This window comes from Moschus berezovskii, chromosome 6 (genome assembly GCF_049115385.1).
Source record: "Moschus berezovskii isolate FMDL1 chromosome 6, NW_MosBer_1.0, whole genome shotgun sequence".
NCBI classification, from domain to species: domain Eukaryota; kingdom Metazoa; phylum Chordata; class Mammalia; order Artiodactyla; family Moschidae; genus Moschus; species Moschus berezovskii.
In genome coordinates this window covers 104,940,556-104,956,696 of record NC_142465.1, presented here as the reverse complement: position 1 = coordinate 104,956,696, position 16,141 = coordinate 104,940,556, and the positions used below count along the sequence as shown (strand labels likewise).

Sequence of the window (16,141 nt, the reverse complement as noted above, 5' to 3'; positions counted from 1 at the left end):
TAGTTATTTATTTTATACATAGTAGTGTATATACTTTGCATTTAATATGAGTTATTTAAGTTTAGATAATGTAATTTTCAATAATGATTCTATTTAATGATTGGACTTCAATTATTGAAAGAGAAAGCAGGTTCTCAGAAGGAAGATCTCTTTAATACCATGACTCGTATAAATCCTAATAAATGTCCAGTATGCCCTCAAAGTGACTTTTGTTATGGCAACTTCTCAGACCACCATAAAAAATATGTGGTGGCTTAAACAATAGAAATTTATTTTCTCACAGTTCTGGAGACTGAAAATTCAAGATCAAGGTGCCAGAAGGTAAATGGCTGCTAAGATCTTTCTTCCTGGTTTACAGATAAATGGCACTGCGTCCTCATGTTACCTTTATTATTTTTTTCAGTGTGCAAGAAAAGAGAGCACTCTCTGGTGTCTCATCCCTTTTTAACAAGGGCACCAGTGTTATCAGATTAGGGTTCCACCCAGTGTCTTCATTCGACCTTAATTATCTCGATCAAGGCTCTATTTCCAAATACAGTCACATTTGAAGTTAGGGAGTCAATGTCTGAACTTTGAGGGACAAAACTTAGCCCATAATTTTCCATCTTCTGGCTCCCAAAAGTCATGTCTTTTTAACATGTTAAATACATCCAACCGAACAGCCTCAAGAGTCTCAACCCATCCATCAATTCCAAGTCCACAATCTCATCTAAATCAGAGATGGTGAGACTCCAGATATGATTCATCCCAAGGCAAAATGCCTCTGTAGCTGTGAAACCATCCAAGTTATGTGATTCTGTAATACAGGATCAGGCAGGCTCAAAGCAGATTCTTCCCCTCCAAAAGGGAGAAATCAGAAAGAATAAAGTAGTCATGGTTTCCATGCCAGTCCAAATCCTGGAGAGGCAAATTCCATTGGCCCTGAAGTTTCAAGAATTATCCTTTTTGACTGGATGTTCTGCTTTCTGGATTTACTGGAGCAGCAGTGTCAAGTCCAGGGTCTTAGGTGGAGGCCCTGCCTCCTCTGATCTGAGTGATGGTCTTGTCCCTGAGGTTCTGAATGGGGCAGCCTTGTCTGCTGAAGCTGAGGAGGTGGTCCCACATTCAGAAATCCAGGAGGAAACAGTCTTGTCACCATTCCTCACCCCACTTATTTCTGCATGCTCTAGGCTTATGTTGGGAGTGGTAACCCTGATGATCTCCAAATGGTCTTCAGGACCATCCTTCTCGAAGGATAAAGCATGCTCACAGCTGGATAGCTCCAGAAGTCTGAAAACTGTCTTTTATGTTAGCTTACCTCTGCCCCATTTATTTCAAACTTGCAATGTCTCTGCTGGTATATTTCTACCTTTATTCATGGCTTCTGATGATGGTGATGATGTGTGTTTGTGTGTGTGTGCTCAGTCATTCAGTTGTGTTTGACTCTTTTCTATCCCATGGACTCTAGCCCACAAGTCTCCTCTGTCCATGGAATTTCCCAGGCAAGAATGTTGGTGCAGGTTGACACTTCCTACTCCAGGGCATCTACCCATCCAGAATGGAACCCACGTCTCTTGCATTGGCAGGCAGATTCTTTACCACTGCGACCCCTAGTGGGCTGATGATATGGTTAATTAAAATTAGGCATAGTCTCTTTATGGAATGATTGTCTGACCACACTTTTGGTCTTTTCTTCAGAGCATGCCTTTTTACTTCCTCTATAGGGGTAGGCTGAGAATTTTCCAAATCTTCCATTTCTGGTTTATTTTTTTTCTTAATGATTCCTTAATTTATCTCTCTCCTCTCACATATTACTATAAATAGTCAGGACACCCTGGCAGAACCTTCAACACTTTGCTTAGACATCTCCTTAGCAAAATATTCAATTTTACTTTTCACAATTTTTACCTTCCACACACCAGAACATAATTCAGCCAAGTTATTTGTCTATTTATAACAAGGTAGTCGAAAAGAGTCAAACAAAATAGCCACTCTTACCTTCCAAATACAGAATTTTATCTAGAAATCAACATGTCTTTTCATTTTCATTCACCAACATATCCTGTGTGGTTTTAGATAGTCCTGCCAGAGTGAATTTTGATTATTTTTGGACTTCCTTTTAGCTTTTGGTATATCATGCTTAGGAGAAATATTCAAGGCTGAGGCTATTCTCTATTTTATTTTTCTTATTTTATGGGTAATATTATATGAAAACGTTTGAGGAAATGGAGAATGAAGATGGCTATATGATGCTGAAATTCAAGAATCGCTTTAAGTCAAGGAAAAAATCTAAAGGTAGGAATATTATTCCCCTTCATTTAGGCTCCAGTTTAAGATTGCATTATTCTCTTAGGAGCAAAATTATCCCTAATGTTTTAAAATTAACCATACTCTGGGATTTTCAAAGATGATCATGAATCATCTAAGATAAATTGTTCAGACTTCTATAAGCATCAACCATAAAAAGATGATTTTTGCAGCCATGGGTACAGAGAAATGCTAATAGGATAATGTACAATCCCTTCAAAGTAGCAATATGAGAATAAGAATGCAACTTTCAACTAAAAGGTCAAAAACAGTATTTTTACATAAATTATTTCTTTTACAAAACATAAGAAAGAGACACAATGATTTGGTTGTGTTATGTACATGAAGACATCTATTATACTTCAAAAGTAAAGAACTAGTAATGACGGTGGGAGTAGCAGTGGTATATAGTGTTTTACAGCCTTAAAGTCGTTTTTATACATACCTATTTTCAATGTTCACAAAAGATCCATGGAATTGGCAGAATAATCCATTGGGAATGAGAGTCAAATTGAGTCAAATTGACTGAATTAGACCCTAAGCCCCACAAAGTGCCTGACCTTTGACAATTTCGTTTTTTCTTTTAAATCTCAATCCTTTTATTTATACTAAAGCAAATATATATATTGTGATTTTTTTCTCTCTCTTTATAATGTTTATTTAAATATGTACTTTCATTTTATGCTCCCCTCTTTTTTATGGACATTTCTTCCTGTTATTTTATTTTATTTTTAATTTATTTTTTAGGCTGTGCCATGCAGCATGCAGGATATTAGTTCCCCAACCAGGGATCAAATCTGTTCCCCCTGAATTGGGAGTGTGAACCTCTGAACTGCCAGGGAAGTTTCTTTATTGTGATTTTTTTAATGTAGACATTACAGTAAATGAAACTAAATTATTAGCTATTTCTTCTCTAGTGTATAAACCACCTTATAATAGACAAGGGAGTAGAGACATATGAAATCTTAGTGTAGATACATAGAATATAAGATAGCATCCATTTAAATTATGAGTGAAAGATGAAAAGGACTGGCAACATATATTAAGTTTGTAATTCAGCAGAAATTACATATTAAGCATGTTTGTGTTTGATAAATTGGATTTTAAGCTTGCTTATTATTGATGAGTGAAAAGAAAACCTACCCATTGTTGACTCATACTGTAAAATAAAGTTACACTTATTGCATAAGTAAGTAAGTAAGCTAGTAAGCGTTAGCTGCTCAGCCGTGACCGATTCTTTGAGACTCCATGGACTGTAGCCCACCAGGCAAGGAAAATTTCCCAACATAAAGGAGATATGGTTAACACAACTAATAATCTTTCAGGAGTGATAATAATGGAATTCAAAGACCAGTTTCTAAATATTGAACCACTTAGGCTAATGGGAACCAGTTAAGTGGGTATAGAATGGACCAGTACAATGCACTTCAGGTACCTGGCTTGATACAGTATGTAAATTGTGGCTTATGCAAAAGAACATTGGCTTTCAATTGATACCTATAATAGTATTTGGCATTAAGCTTAAAATTTTCCTCTCTGGCAAGTATGGAACCTATTAACTGCAGATCTACGTGATCATAAAATTGAGAAAATGTATTATGAGGATTTTTGGTGAAGTAGAGGTCTTTGGGGCTTCGCTGGTAGCTCAGCTGGTAAAGAATCTGCCTGTAATGCAGGAGACCCCGGTTCAACTCCCGGATCAGGAAGATCCTCTGGAGAAGGGATAGGCTTCAGTATTCTTGGGCTTCCCTGGCGGGTCAGCTGGTAAAGAATCCACCTGCAATGCAGGAGACCTGGTTTCAATCCCTGGGTTGGGAAGATCCCCTGGAGAAGGGAAAGACTACCCACCGACTCCAGTACTCTGGCCTGGAGAATTCCATGGACTATATAGTCCACGGGGTTGCAAAGAGTCGGACACAACTTCACTTTCACTTTTTCAGAGGTCTTTCTACTTTTGTATGTGACCAAAAATAGATTAAAATTGAAAGAGGGTCTTAACGTAGTATCCCTATTTAAGGTATTTGGAAGTTCCATGTTTTCTCCTCTGTAAAAGGACCATTCCTGACAAATCTGAGCCAGAGGAGTACTATGGCATAAATTCTAGACAAGCTTCACTAATCAGAGATCTATGCTGTTTAAGCTGATGTTGATTTCTGTCCAAAATATCAAAGCCAGGAAAATACAGTATAGCATATGTAAAAGTGGAATAACATGGAAATATTTCTAGTACAGTGGCTGGTACATTAATAGAACTTCAATAAATGTACTTTTATTTGTTATAGTGAGTCATTAAAATAAATAATATACATGACAGTAGCTGATATATATATATTATTCTGCATGTAGAATATAAATTATATATTTTGTATTTTATATACTAATGCTTCATACCTTTAATATATTACTTTTGCATCTCCTATTTTATATTTTTTAATTTTTTAGTTAATTTTTTAAACTTTTTATTTTGTATTGGGGTATAGCTTATTAATAATGCTGTGATAGTTTCAGGTGAACAGCAAAGGGACTCAGCTGTACATAAACATTAATCCATTCTCCCTCAAACTCCTTAATATATTACTGCACATTATATACATGATATATTATTCATATATATATACATATATACATTATATTTATTCATGCAGAGATAATTTAATGTCATCAAAAGTCACCAAACAATCAGAGAAAGACAATTTCAGTATAACCCAACACATTCAATACCCGTAGCATCTCTTTGTTTTTGTATTGTATTTTAAAATTTCAGTTAATCATACTTTTTGTAATAATTTGGGTATAAATTAAAATTATAAACTGAAGATTAAATAAAAATAAAGTGAAAAGCTTATACATAAATTAATCATAGATTCTAATCCTGTATCTAAAATGAGCAGATTTTCTCTGTAATAAAAACAAAATAGAAAAATGTATACAAAGTAAATAGTCACAGACTTCTAAAATTTTTGAAAAAAAATTTCAATGTTTCAGATTTTGCCCTGTATCTACAGTGTTACTGTCTTATGCTAGTAATTGGATGCATTGGCATCCTTATTTTCACGATGGCAGTAATTGGCCTGAACTTTTGGGGTGAGTATGGAATTTTTTAATTTTTCCCTTTCAAAAATAATAGCTGATCTTTAATTTCTTTTACTATCAAGATAAGCTCCACACTGTAGCTCAATATTGGTAAGTTGACTAGTTATATATGTCATATTACAAAATTATTTTTAAATTAAGAAAAATTAGGAAACACTCAAGTATAAAATTAACACTTATTCCATATCTCTTCTTATGAAGAACCTCCAGTAAAAGATTGGCACCATTTTATTAAAAAATTAGTACTGTATTTTTGTTAAAAGTATGTACTCATTGGTATCACCTTGAGAGGACAGTGATTTAAAAGTATCTGCACACTTTTTTTTCTGAAGTAGTAGGTGATGTGTGTATTCTGTAGTTGTGTTTTTGAAGCAATCAGACTAATTCATGGTTTCTATAACTTTCTCTTGAAACTGTACTTCTTGAAAATATAGGAAAATATTAGTGGGGATAGTATTATTTACTATTTATATATATTTTAATAAATTAGTGACAATTTTAATATTGGTGTTTCTTTTAGATTTGTGCTTATACTTTGACCAGTTTAAAAATACTTTCCATGATTCTAGTTCAAAACAAAGTATTTACCATAAATATTTACTTACACTCTTTCCCAAGATTTTATATTAGAATAGTTAAAAAAATAAAAACAACAAAGTAGAATAACGAATAGAAACACAAAAGGGTAAATGAAGAAAATTGTAAAGAAAATGAAAGGTGGATGGGCTAATGCTATTGGATAAATCAAGGGAGGGAACCACAGTTCAGAAAACGGTTAATAGACGGCTTCAATCTAGATGAAGTGGTTCCTCACAGCAAAACCTGGAGAGGAGCCCATTTTCAGAGATAAGAGTGTAGAAGCAAAGTAATTAATGGGAAGACTTTACGGAATATTCTTTTAGGCTGGTGTCTTGACAGCCTCTTACTCTGCTTATAGTGGCATTTCCCATCATATCATATCAAAAACAAATAAAAATGCTCCTAAAGCAATTAGATAGACAGACAGAATAGATTCATTGTATTTCGGAACACCATAGACAGACATGACTCTAAATGTTTACATGCATAATTCATTTCCTCTCAAAGAAAAGACAAATTGGCCTCACATTTTCAAATGTACATAAAATGATACCACTGTAGCAATGTTCTAAAAATTATGAACAATCTTGTTTTTAATGTAAGTTTTTTATGCATTCTTTAGGAACAAATAAGGGGGTGAGGTTAATTTTAGATAGAGTAAAACTAGCCTGAGAATGTCATCAAAAGACCTTTTAGATTATCAGCTGTTCTGTGTTCTGGAAAGCAATTAATTCACTCTGTGTTAAAAAATTCATAGATAATGCAAATAAGAAGCTGAAGGAACTTGATAAGGTGAAAGGAGATTCTTGTGTGTATGCCTACAACAAGATGAAATAACATCAATTAAAAAGTTCAGTGAAAAAATTAATATACAAAAAAGTAAAAGGTATGAATTTTAAGAATGCACAGAATATTTGGAATTTTGATTAGTACTTAAAGCAGTAAAAGTAGATGTGGTAAAAAGTAGTTTTACCTCAGGACAGAGAGGAATAGAGGCATAGCAGAAGACAGATTTTGAATTTTTATTTGTATGCTTTTATTTTGTGCTAGCATGCTTATTTTCATATACCTAGACTTCTATCCTTTTTAAGTTTCTCTTTATATTTTTCCTTTTGCATTGAGTACAGATAGAGAAATGGATTTCCTTCAGAAAGTTAATATCACCAGCCTAGCAGGTAATTATCTGTCTGTAATGTGCTGTTCTGTTTGAATCAAAGATTTCAATCAACAGGTCACATGAATTTAGGAAAATTAAACATTAGTTTTGAAAACTTTCAAAGGAAGAATGTAATAACTAACATCATAGAACATTTAGTGTAGATTGAACCAATTATAACTGTTGAAATTACATGTGTGAACTTGGTTAGGCAGTGCACAATACCCAGATATTTGATCAAACACTTGTTTAAATGTTGCTGTGAAAGTACTTTTTAGGTAATGTTAATATGTAAGTTAATAGATTTTGAGTAAAGCAAATCACCTTCCAGAATGTGGGTGGGCTTCGCCCAATCAATAGAAAGCCCTAAGGGACAAATACTGAAGTTTTCAGGGGGAGAAGAAATTGAGCCTCTAGAATGCCTTCAGATTTGGGCTGCAACACCAACTCTTGCCTGGTTCTCCAACCTGCCAGCCTGAACATTTTAGACTTGCTACCCTTAATGATCACCTGACTCAGTTCCTTAAAATCTCTCTCTTCTTTCATTTTCAATTTTTCTCTCTTTAAACATGAACACGCAGACACAAAATTCTGTTAGTTCTATTTCTGTGAAGAACTCTAACATACCAATTAGCATAGGGCAGGGTGGCATGATTCAGTGATTAGTAACATGGGTTTTGGAACCAAAGTAACTGGGTTGAAACTTCAGCTTTAATATTCATCTGCTGTATGACTTTGGGAAAGTGATAATGTCTGTGTGACTCACTTTCTCATTTGTAAATTGAGCATAAAAATATCTGCTTCATAAGGTTTTGCTTTATTATATTCTTGTATTTCTATTACATTTCCCTGGTGGTTCAGTGGTAAGAACCCACCTGCCAATGCTGGAGACACAGGTTTGATCCCTGGGTCAGGAAGATCCCCTGGAGGAGGAAATGGCAACCCACTCCAGTATTCTTGCCTGGGAAATCCCATGGACAAAAGAGCCTGGTGGGCTACAGTCCAAGGGGTCGCAAATGAATTGGACACAGTTCAGTTCAGTTCAGTCGCTCAGTTGTGTCCAACTCTTTGCGACCGCATGAATCACAGCACGCCAGCCCTCCCTGTCCATCACCAACTCCCGGAGTTTACCCAGACTCATGTCCATCGAGTCAGTGATGCCATCCAGCCATCTCATCCTCTGTCATCCCCTTCTCCTCCTGCCCCAAATCCCTCCCAGCATCAGGGTCTTTTCCAATGAGTCAACTCTTCGAATGAGGTGGCCAAAGAATTGGAGTTTCCTTCAGCATCAGTCCTTCCAATGAACACCCAGGACTGATCTCCTTTAGGATGGACTGGTTGGATCTCCTTGCAGTCCAAGGGACTCTCAAGAGTCTTCTCCAACACCACAGTTCGAAAGCATCAATTCTTCGGCGATCAGCCTTTTTCACAGTCCAACTCTCACATCCATACATGACCACAACTTAGCACTAAACAACAGATTTGTATTATGCAAAATATAACTAAAAGTGGAAAGAATTATATAATAAATCTCCATGTGCCTTTCAATTGGTATCAGCAGTTATCAATATGTAATGAAGATTATCTCATCTATATCTCCACCTCCATCACACTCTCATGCTAAGTTTTATCAAAGCAATTACCAGCTATCATGCCATTTAATATTTACATATTTTAGTATGTGATTCTGACAGTTAAGTGTTTAACACAATCACAATGTCACTATAAGTCCTGTGTTTGTTTACAGTGTACATGGGTTGATTTAATGTACATATATTGCAAGATGATTTCTATTTCCATCACATCACATAGTTACCATTTCTTTCTTGAGGTGAGTGTAGGTGTGTTTTCATTTCATATATGGTAATGCCTAGGAGTAGAATTATTGAGTTACATAGCAATTCTTTGTTTGAATATTTGGAGGAACTGCCCCTGTTTTCCAAAGCAGCTGCACCATTTGATGTCTCCTTGGGCCCATTTTAGAATTCTACCACAATTCCTAAAACCAAGTTGGCAATAACCTCCTAATATCATCAACTATTCCATCAGCATTAGATTTTTTTTTCCATTTTATTTGTTAGAATCAGAGCAAAGACCAGTTACATCAGCTAAAACGTCTCTTGAGTCTCTAAATCTGTACATGCTCCTTACTTCCTTTTGTTGCCTACTTAGACATTTATTTAATGTTGAAAAAAATGGATTATTGTGTCTAATTTCTCATGTTCTGGATTTTACTGTGTCTATCTCTATTGCTTCATTGAATGTATTTCTCTATTTTATAAAGTTGTTTTAAAAAAATAAATATATGTTAAGTGCTTAGAAACCTGCCTGGCCCACAGTAATGGCATTTTTTTGTTAGTTATTATTATGCAAACCATCATTGAGACAGGAATTGACACAAAGTGTTGCTCAATAAGTATTTTTCTCCATCCTCATCCTCATGATATTTCTCCTTATTGTAGAATGTGGTACTTGAAACTGAATTAACTCTTATAACTCTTCTGAACAATAAGTGTCCACATTTTGCATTTTTTTGTGGTTTTAACATATTACATTGATCATTTGGAGTATTTTCAGTGTGTTTTGCAGCTCTCGACCTGCACTTTACTGACCAGTCTATCAGAATCCATGTAATAGAATTAATTTGTCCAAATGACTCCTTTTCACTAGTGAATAAATAGCATCTCTCCAATCATAAATTGAGAAGTATATTTAAGGTCACTTTAGCACATGACTATGTACCTGTACAGGCTTCCCAGGTGACCACGGTGGTAAAGAACCCACCTGCCACTGCAGGAGACATAAGAGACGTGAGTTCAATCCCTGGGTCAGGAAAGTCCCCTGGAGAAGGGAATGCCAACCCACTCCAGTATTCTTGCCTGGAGAATCCCATGGACAGAGGAACCAGGCAGGCTATATAGTCCATGGGGTTGCACAGACTCAGACACGACTGAAGTGACTTAGCACACAGGCACACATGTACTTGTATAGCTGAGATTAGAATCCAATCATGCTGAGTCATCACATATTTTTGGAAGATTATAATTATTCAGGATTGTCAACTCTTGCCCTAGTAGAAAGTAGTTAAAGTTATATTTGATGTTTTATATATTGAAAATTAGTCCATGATAGTCTTCTTCAAGTCATGTCTGCTGATGTAATTTTGTTTTCCCATCATAGCTAGACGTCTTAATTCAATTTCCTAAAATGAATTTTTTAAAAATTTAGGCTTATAGATGACAGACTAAAATATTAGCCATGAAAAGTATGACATGCTCTAACTTATGGATATTTAATTCAATTATTCAACAATCAACCTTCAGGCACTATATTTAAAGTGATGTATGATAGGAGATTCAGTGATGAATATGTCAGTTACCTGAAGAATCTTCCAATCAGATAAAAGTTATGGAGTCAGTCACAAGTGACAATGACTTGGACAATTCATCCTTAGTTAAGCGGCACCTGAGTGTTCTGATTCTTAGAGGTGGCAGAAATTATGACTGTTTAAAAACTTTGTTTCTGAGGTGAAAAATGATCTCAGAGAGATAGCAGTGAGCAGTCCTAAAGAGACATCTTAGTTCCCTCCTCAAGAACTGAACTTAGGTAGCCTCGATGACAATCAGGAATCCTAGCCTCCAGTCCACCAGGGGTTAGAGACTTGAAGAAGAGCAGCCCTGGCTTTTCCCCCCATTTGAAAGCAAAATGTTTCAAGGAAGCAAAAACTGTAAATACACGCACAAAGTTTATTATTAGAAACAGTGTAAAAAGTGGGAAAGCACACAGAGAAGCAGTTTGTTTATTTAAGACAGAAGCAAGGCAGAGATACACACCCAGAGAGGAAGTGTGTGGGCGTCCTTGCTAATGAGGCAGATTTACATCTCTAGTACAGGACAGTTCTTCTGGGTCTTTGTTTCAGTTCAGTTCAGTCGCTCAGTCGTGTCCGACTCAGCGACTCCATGAATCACAGCACGCCAGGCCTCCCTGTCCATCACCAACTCCTGGAGGGTCTGTGTTTACCTTTGGCCAATTATCTCAGTTCTTTTCCCACACTTGACTAGTCTTTGGACCCTCCCCAACATGGGTGAACAAACAACATTTTGCTGAGATGAATCCCACAGCAGAGTCCTGTGGGTGCCTGTCTACACTTATTATGGGATGGTGCTCCCTCTGTTTTTGACCCCCAAGGAGTCTTCCTGTATATATGCAGACAGGGGAGTTTTCCTTGACCTCAAAAGTGGTCTTCTTACCTCTTTACCTCAGCAGTGCTCAGCTTCTGCCACTAGCTTTGTCCTTGGAGGGTCTGGGTGAGAACAAAACTGCAATTTTACTCCACTTAACAAATAGCAGCTGTCTGGCTCAGGGGCCTATCTCCTACCTCAGAAATACAGTTGATCATTAAAAGATACACATAATTTAGAGGATGAAGAAGGAAGGGAAGGCTATTCAAGGCTAAGGAAACAATGCGATTGAAAAGCAATCAAAACGATAAGGTAAGAAACGATGATGAAAAGTAATCTCACAGGAAGGAAGTGCAGGTTGTAAGAACAACCTCAAGGAAAAGGGATTAGCAACAGATAGGGGAAAGAATCTAACAACAAGTTTTTAATTTTTTGATTAGTTATAAACACTTATTATAACTTAATAAGTGTTTAAACACTTATTAAACAAATATTATATATTTGTCTCCCCTAATTATGGGGTCAGAAATCATAAGCTTTGTTCTCTGCAACCCATAGCCCTGAACACGGCCTCCATTCCAGGAAACACACAGATTCTGAATTAATTTCATTCTCGTTCTGCTAATGAGGTACCTTTTAATCACAAAAAAAATGAGTTGGCAAAAATCTATTTTCCACTCAGTTACATTTGATACTATTCACACTGTCTCTAATGACTCTAGTTTAACCGATTTCTTCCCCCTGTATTTTCCTTCAGGAAATAATTATGTGTGCCCAAGTGACTGGCTACTGAATCAAGGAAAATGTTACAGGTTTTCAACTTTTTCTAAAACTTGGAATGAAAGTCAACGTGATTGTTTAAAGCTTCAGGCACATTTACCTGTGATTCAAAATTCAAAAGAGCTGGTGAGGAGTCAAAAACAGTTTTTAAGTGTTCAAAGATGAATCACTAGGTACAATTCAAAGTGTGGGTGGTTCATAGTCATTGCTTTTGAACATTCCTTAACCAGCATACTGTTCATGAGGTTCTCAAGGCAAGAATACTGAAGTGGTTTGCCACTCCCTTCTCCAGTGAACCACGTTTTGTCCAGCCCTAACTAGCAGGGACATGCCCTTCAGCTGCTCCACGTAGATGGATGACATGCCTGGTGCCCTGGCTGTCCCATTGCTGGTCCTCGTTGAGCCTGTAAACCTTCACTGGCCATTGGGTATCTGTCAATAAGCAGCCCGGGGTCAGGGAAAGGCCCTGCTGGAGTGACTGGGAAGGGTTCTGGAAGAGGCTGGAGCCAAATTTGGAGGACAGCCAGGAGTAGAGGGCAGCCAGGTCTCTCTGCTCCCTCTGGCCACCCGGGGGCCTACAATTACTATTGTTTATTTTTTAAAACCCTATTATTCTGAAAGAAATGGTTATTTACCATTTCATTAATGCCTGGCTCAGTGCCTTACTGTGTATAAGGCATCAAATTTTTTTGAGAGTTTGTTTGGAGGTTCTAGCAGGGGAGTACGGCTGCTTGTACACTCTTGATGGGAGGTTGGTCCTCCTCTATTGGGATGGTCGTCCTCTTTGATGGAACTCGCAACTTCTGGAGGGACGCACACGGAGTGGTGAGGGAGGGAGGGACACCCACCTAGCCAGCCAGATCAGCTGAATCAACCCTGGCGATCAATGTGGTGACAGATGTCACAATCCTATTGCCCTCACATCCCAAATTATTTTGAATGAATGAACGAACATACTATTTCTCCTACAGGAGTTCATACAGAAGAGTTTAAAATCTGGACAACCTAGTTGGCTTGGACTATGTATTACATCCCCAGGAAAACAATGGGTATGGATAAATGAACACCTTTTTGTGGAACAAGAGATGTAAGTACTTATTTGTGGGGGAGAGACGGTGGTGGTATTGATGTTTTATTTATAGAAAGGTATTTTTATTTAAACTTCTTTGCTTTCTGGTCTTTTTCTTCTTTCTCTCCTCATTTCTTTTGAAAAACTTTTTCTCTCCTTTTTTTCTTTCTTTCTTTTTTCTTCCTTCCTTTACTCTCTTTCTTTCCTTCCTCTCCTTCTCCTTATAACATTTACTGAAGAGAATAGAGGGGGTTTCCAGGTGGCTCATTGGTAAAGAATCAGCTTGCCAATGCAGGAGACACAGGTTTGATCCCTGGGTTGGGAAGACTCCGTTGAGGAGGAGGTGGCAACCCGCTCTAGTATTCTTGCTGGTAAAATCTGACGGACAGAGGAGCTTCGTAGGCTAGTCTGTGGGACTGCAAGGATTCAGAGATGGCTGAGTCACTGAACATGCAAAGGGAATAGAAAGTGTTCATTATGGAACCTGTGACTTATTAATTGCAAAAAATGATACTTATTTTTAAACTGTTAAACTGATTCAAATCTCCTTTAAAATATTACCAAGCAAATATTTTCTGTATACAAAATGCAAAGATAAATTTTACTCATAAATGAAAAACACCTGAAGTATATACAAACATCTCTTGAGCTGAAATCAGAAAGTGCAAATTTGCAATTTTGCCTTTAGAAAATTATTTCAATCTCATTGAAATAATTTTTTTTTTTTGCATGTAGGTAAAAAAAATTTTTTTTTGCATGTTTGAAAACCAAATGAAGCTTTTCTCACAATATTCTTGTGTGAACACTATAATGTAATACACGTAAGAAGGCTTTAAGATTCTTAGGTGTCACAGATGTTTGCATATTCTCTGTGCTTTGATTTTCTTAACATTCTAACCTCCTAGAGCACCTGAGATTTGGCAAGTTTGGGACAAAGACCATGAAATGTCAGTTCATTTCAGTCTGTTTATTCAATCCTAGATATTGCTATTCCCCACTCATTCTTGTCTTTCACAAACATTAAACTAAAGTATGAAGTAGTATTCGTTCTTTGGACCTGCTTTGATTGCAAACCTGACAAAATTTAGTTAGAAATAACTAGGCTCTTTTTTTGTTCTTTTATTTGGAAAGCAGAATATTGTTACGGCAGCATCTCCCTCTCTCTCTCTCTCTTTTAATCCTGTAGCCAAAAGAGAAGTTTATTGTAGAAGGAGAGTAGATAACTGAGTAACATATTTAGTTTTAAAAGTTTTCATTTAATTATTTAAGGAAAAATGATATCCAGATGGGGCTTCTCAGATGTCTCAGTGGTAAAGAATCCACTTGCCAATGCAGGAGCTGCAGGAGACGCCAGATCAATCCCTGGGTCAGGAAGATCCTCTGCAGAAGGGAATGGCAACCCATTCCAGTATTCTTGCCTGGAGAATCCCATTGACAGAGGAGCCTGTCGGGCTACAGTCGATGGGGTTGCAAAGAGTTGGACATGACTGAGTGACTAACAAACACACAATCAATGACTAGAAAAAATAGTTAAGGAGATAGCTCTCAAAAATTATTCTATTCACACCTATTCCTAACCCTATCATACCACTGAAGTTAATTGAAGAATTAGCAGTTATTTAAACAGTTTTAACTTAAAAATATCCCTAGTTTCCAACTTCGAAACTCCCACTGGTATGTAGAATATCTGTCACCACATAACCTTTATCAAAAACTTTCATTTTAGCATTTGGCTGTCTTGAAAGGACATTATTTATGCTGCTATGTGAAAAATGAGTAGATGGAAAGTGACACGGAAATGGACTTTCAATCACAAGGCTATGACCAGGGAGAAAGAGAGGTAATGGTAGCTTGGGAGAGAAGTAAATGGATGTCAGGACTCATCTGAAGATGGGATGCCCAGGACTTGCTGATACATGTAATTCGAGGGTTGAGAGGGCAGGAACAGTCAGGAATGCTCCCAGTCTTCAGACTTGCACTCCCACAGTACTGATACTCAGATAAGAACCTTCCTGGAAGGGAGGGCATGGAGGATAAACAAATCAAGAGTGCCTCACTGGCAACAAAAGAAGAGTCTGTTCTAAAATCTTTGGCTGTTGTTATTGTTGTTGTAACAATATAACAGATTTGTTAAAACACATCTGTTGTTGTTATTCTAAAATCTTTTGCTGTCCCTGGCAACGAAAGAAGAGTCTATTCTAAAATCTCTGCAACATTTTGACTGCTGAAAAAAAAAAAATTACCTGCACAAGTTGGCTGGGGGAAACTTTGAGAAGTATAACCATTATTTTAAGATAAATGCTCTAAAGTCTGCCTTGTGTCTTCTAGTTTCTCGGTGATTGGACCCATTGATAACATGAGCTGTGCTGTCGTAACAAGAAATCAGGTGTATTCCGAAGACTGTGACTCCAAATTTAATGGCATTTGCCAGAGAGATGCTGTCTGAACAACGGAAACAAATCTGTGCATTTAAATAATTGGGAGAGAAATATACGATGTTAACAGTGCCTATCTTTTTTTGGAATACAGACTTTATTTTTAATTTTAATTGGAGGCTAATTACTTTACAATATTGTATCGGTTTTGCCATACATTGACATGAATCTGCCTCGGGTGTACATGTGTTCCCCATCCTGAACCCCCCTCCCACCTCCCTCCCCATATCATCCCTCTGGGTCATCCCAGTGCACCAGCCCCGAGCATCCTGTATCATGCATCAAACCTGGACTGGCGATTCATTAATATACATGTTTCAATACAAATAAAAATTTTTCATGTATTCTGTACAGATACAACATTCCAAAATTTAAAAATGTTATAACTTATTTTTAAACTAGAAAACATAATTCCCTATTGTTTTTTTATAATGCTATTAGAGATTATTATTAATTACTTTTAGATGTGATAATTGTAGTTACGTGGTATAGACAGGGAAACATTCACATGATATTATGTCTAGAATTTGCTTAAATTATAAATGATACAAGATTGTTGTTG

The 16,141-nt window shown here is 36.7% G+C and overlaps 1 protein-coding gene across 1 annotated transcript; it reads left to right on the top strand.

Moving 5' to 3' along the window:
* The first annotated feature begins 2,124 nt into the window (after positions 1-2,124).
* Positions 2,125-15,604, top strand: KLRF2 (killer cell lectin like receptor F2). Its single transcript, XM_055396024.2, has 6 exons — positions 2,125-2,274; positions 5,272-5,370; positions 7,086-7,133; positions 12,053-12,201; positions 13,047-13,162; positions 15,473-15,604. The coding sequence occupies exons 1-6, from the start codon at positions 2,187-2,189 to the stop codon at positions 15,588-15,590; spliced, it is 618 nt and encodes a 205-aa protein (XP_055251999.1). The 5' UTR covers positions 2,125-2,186; the 3' UTR covers positions 15,591-15,604.
* The last annotated feature ends 537 nt before the right edge of the window (positions 15,605-16,141 follow it).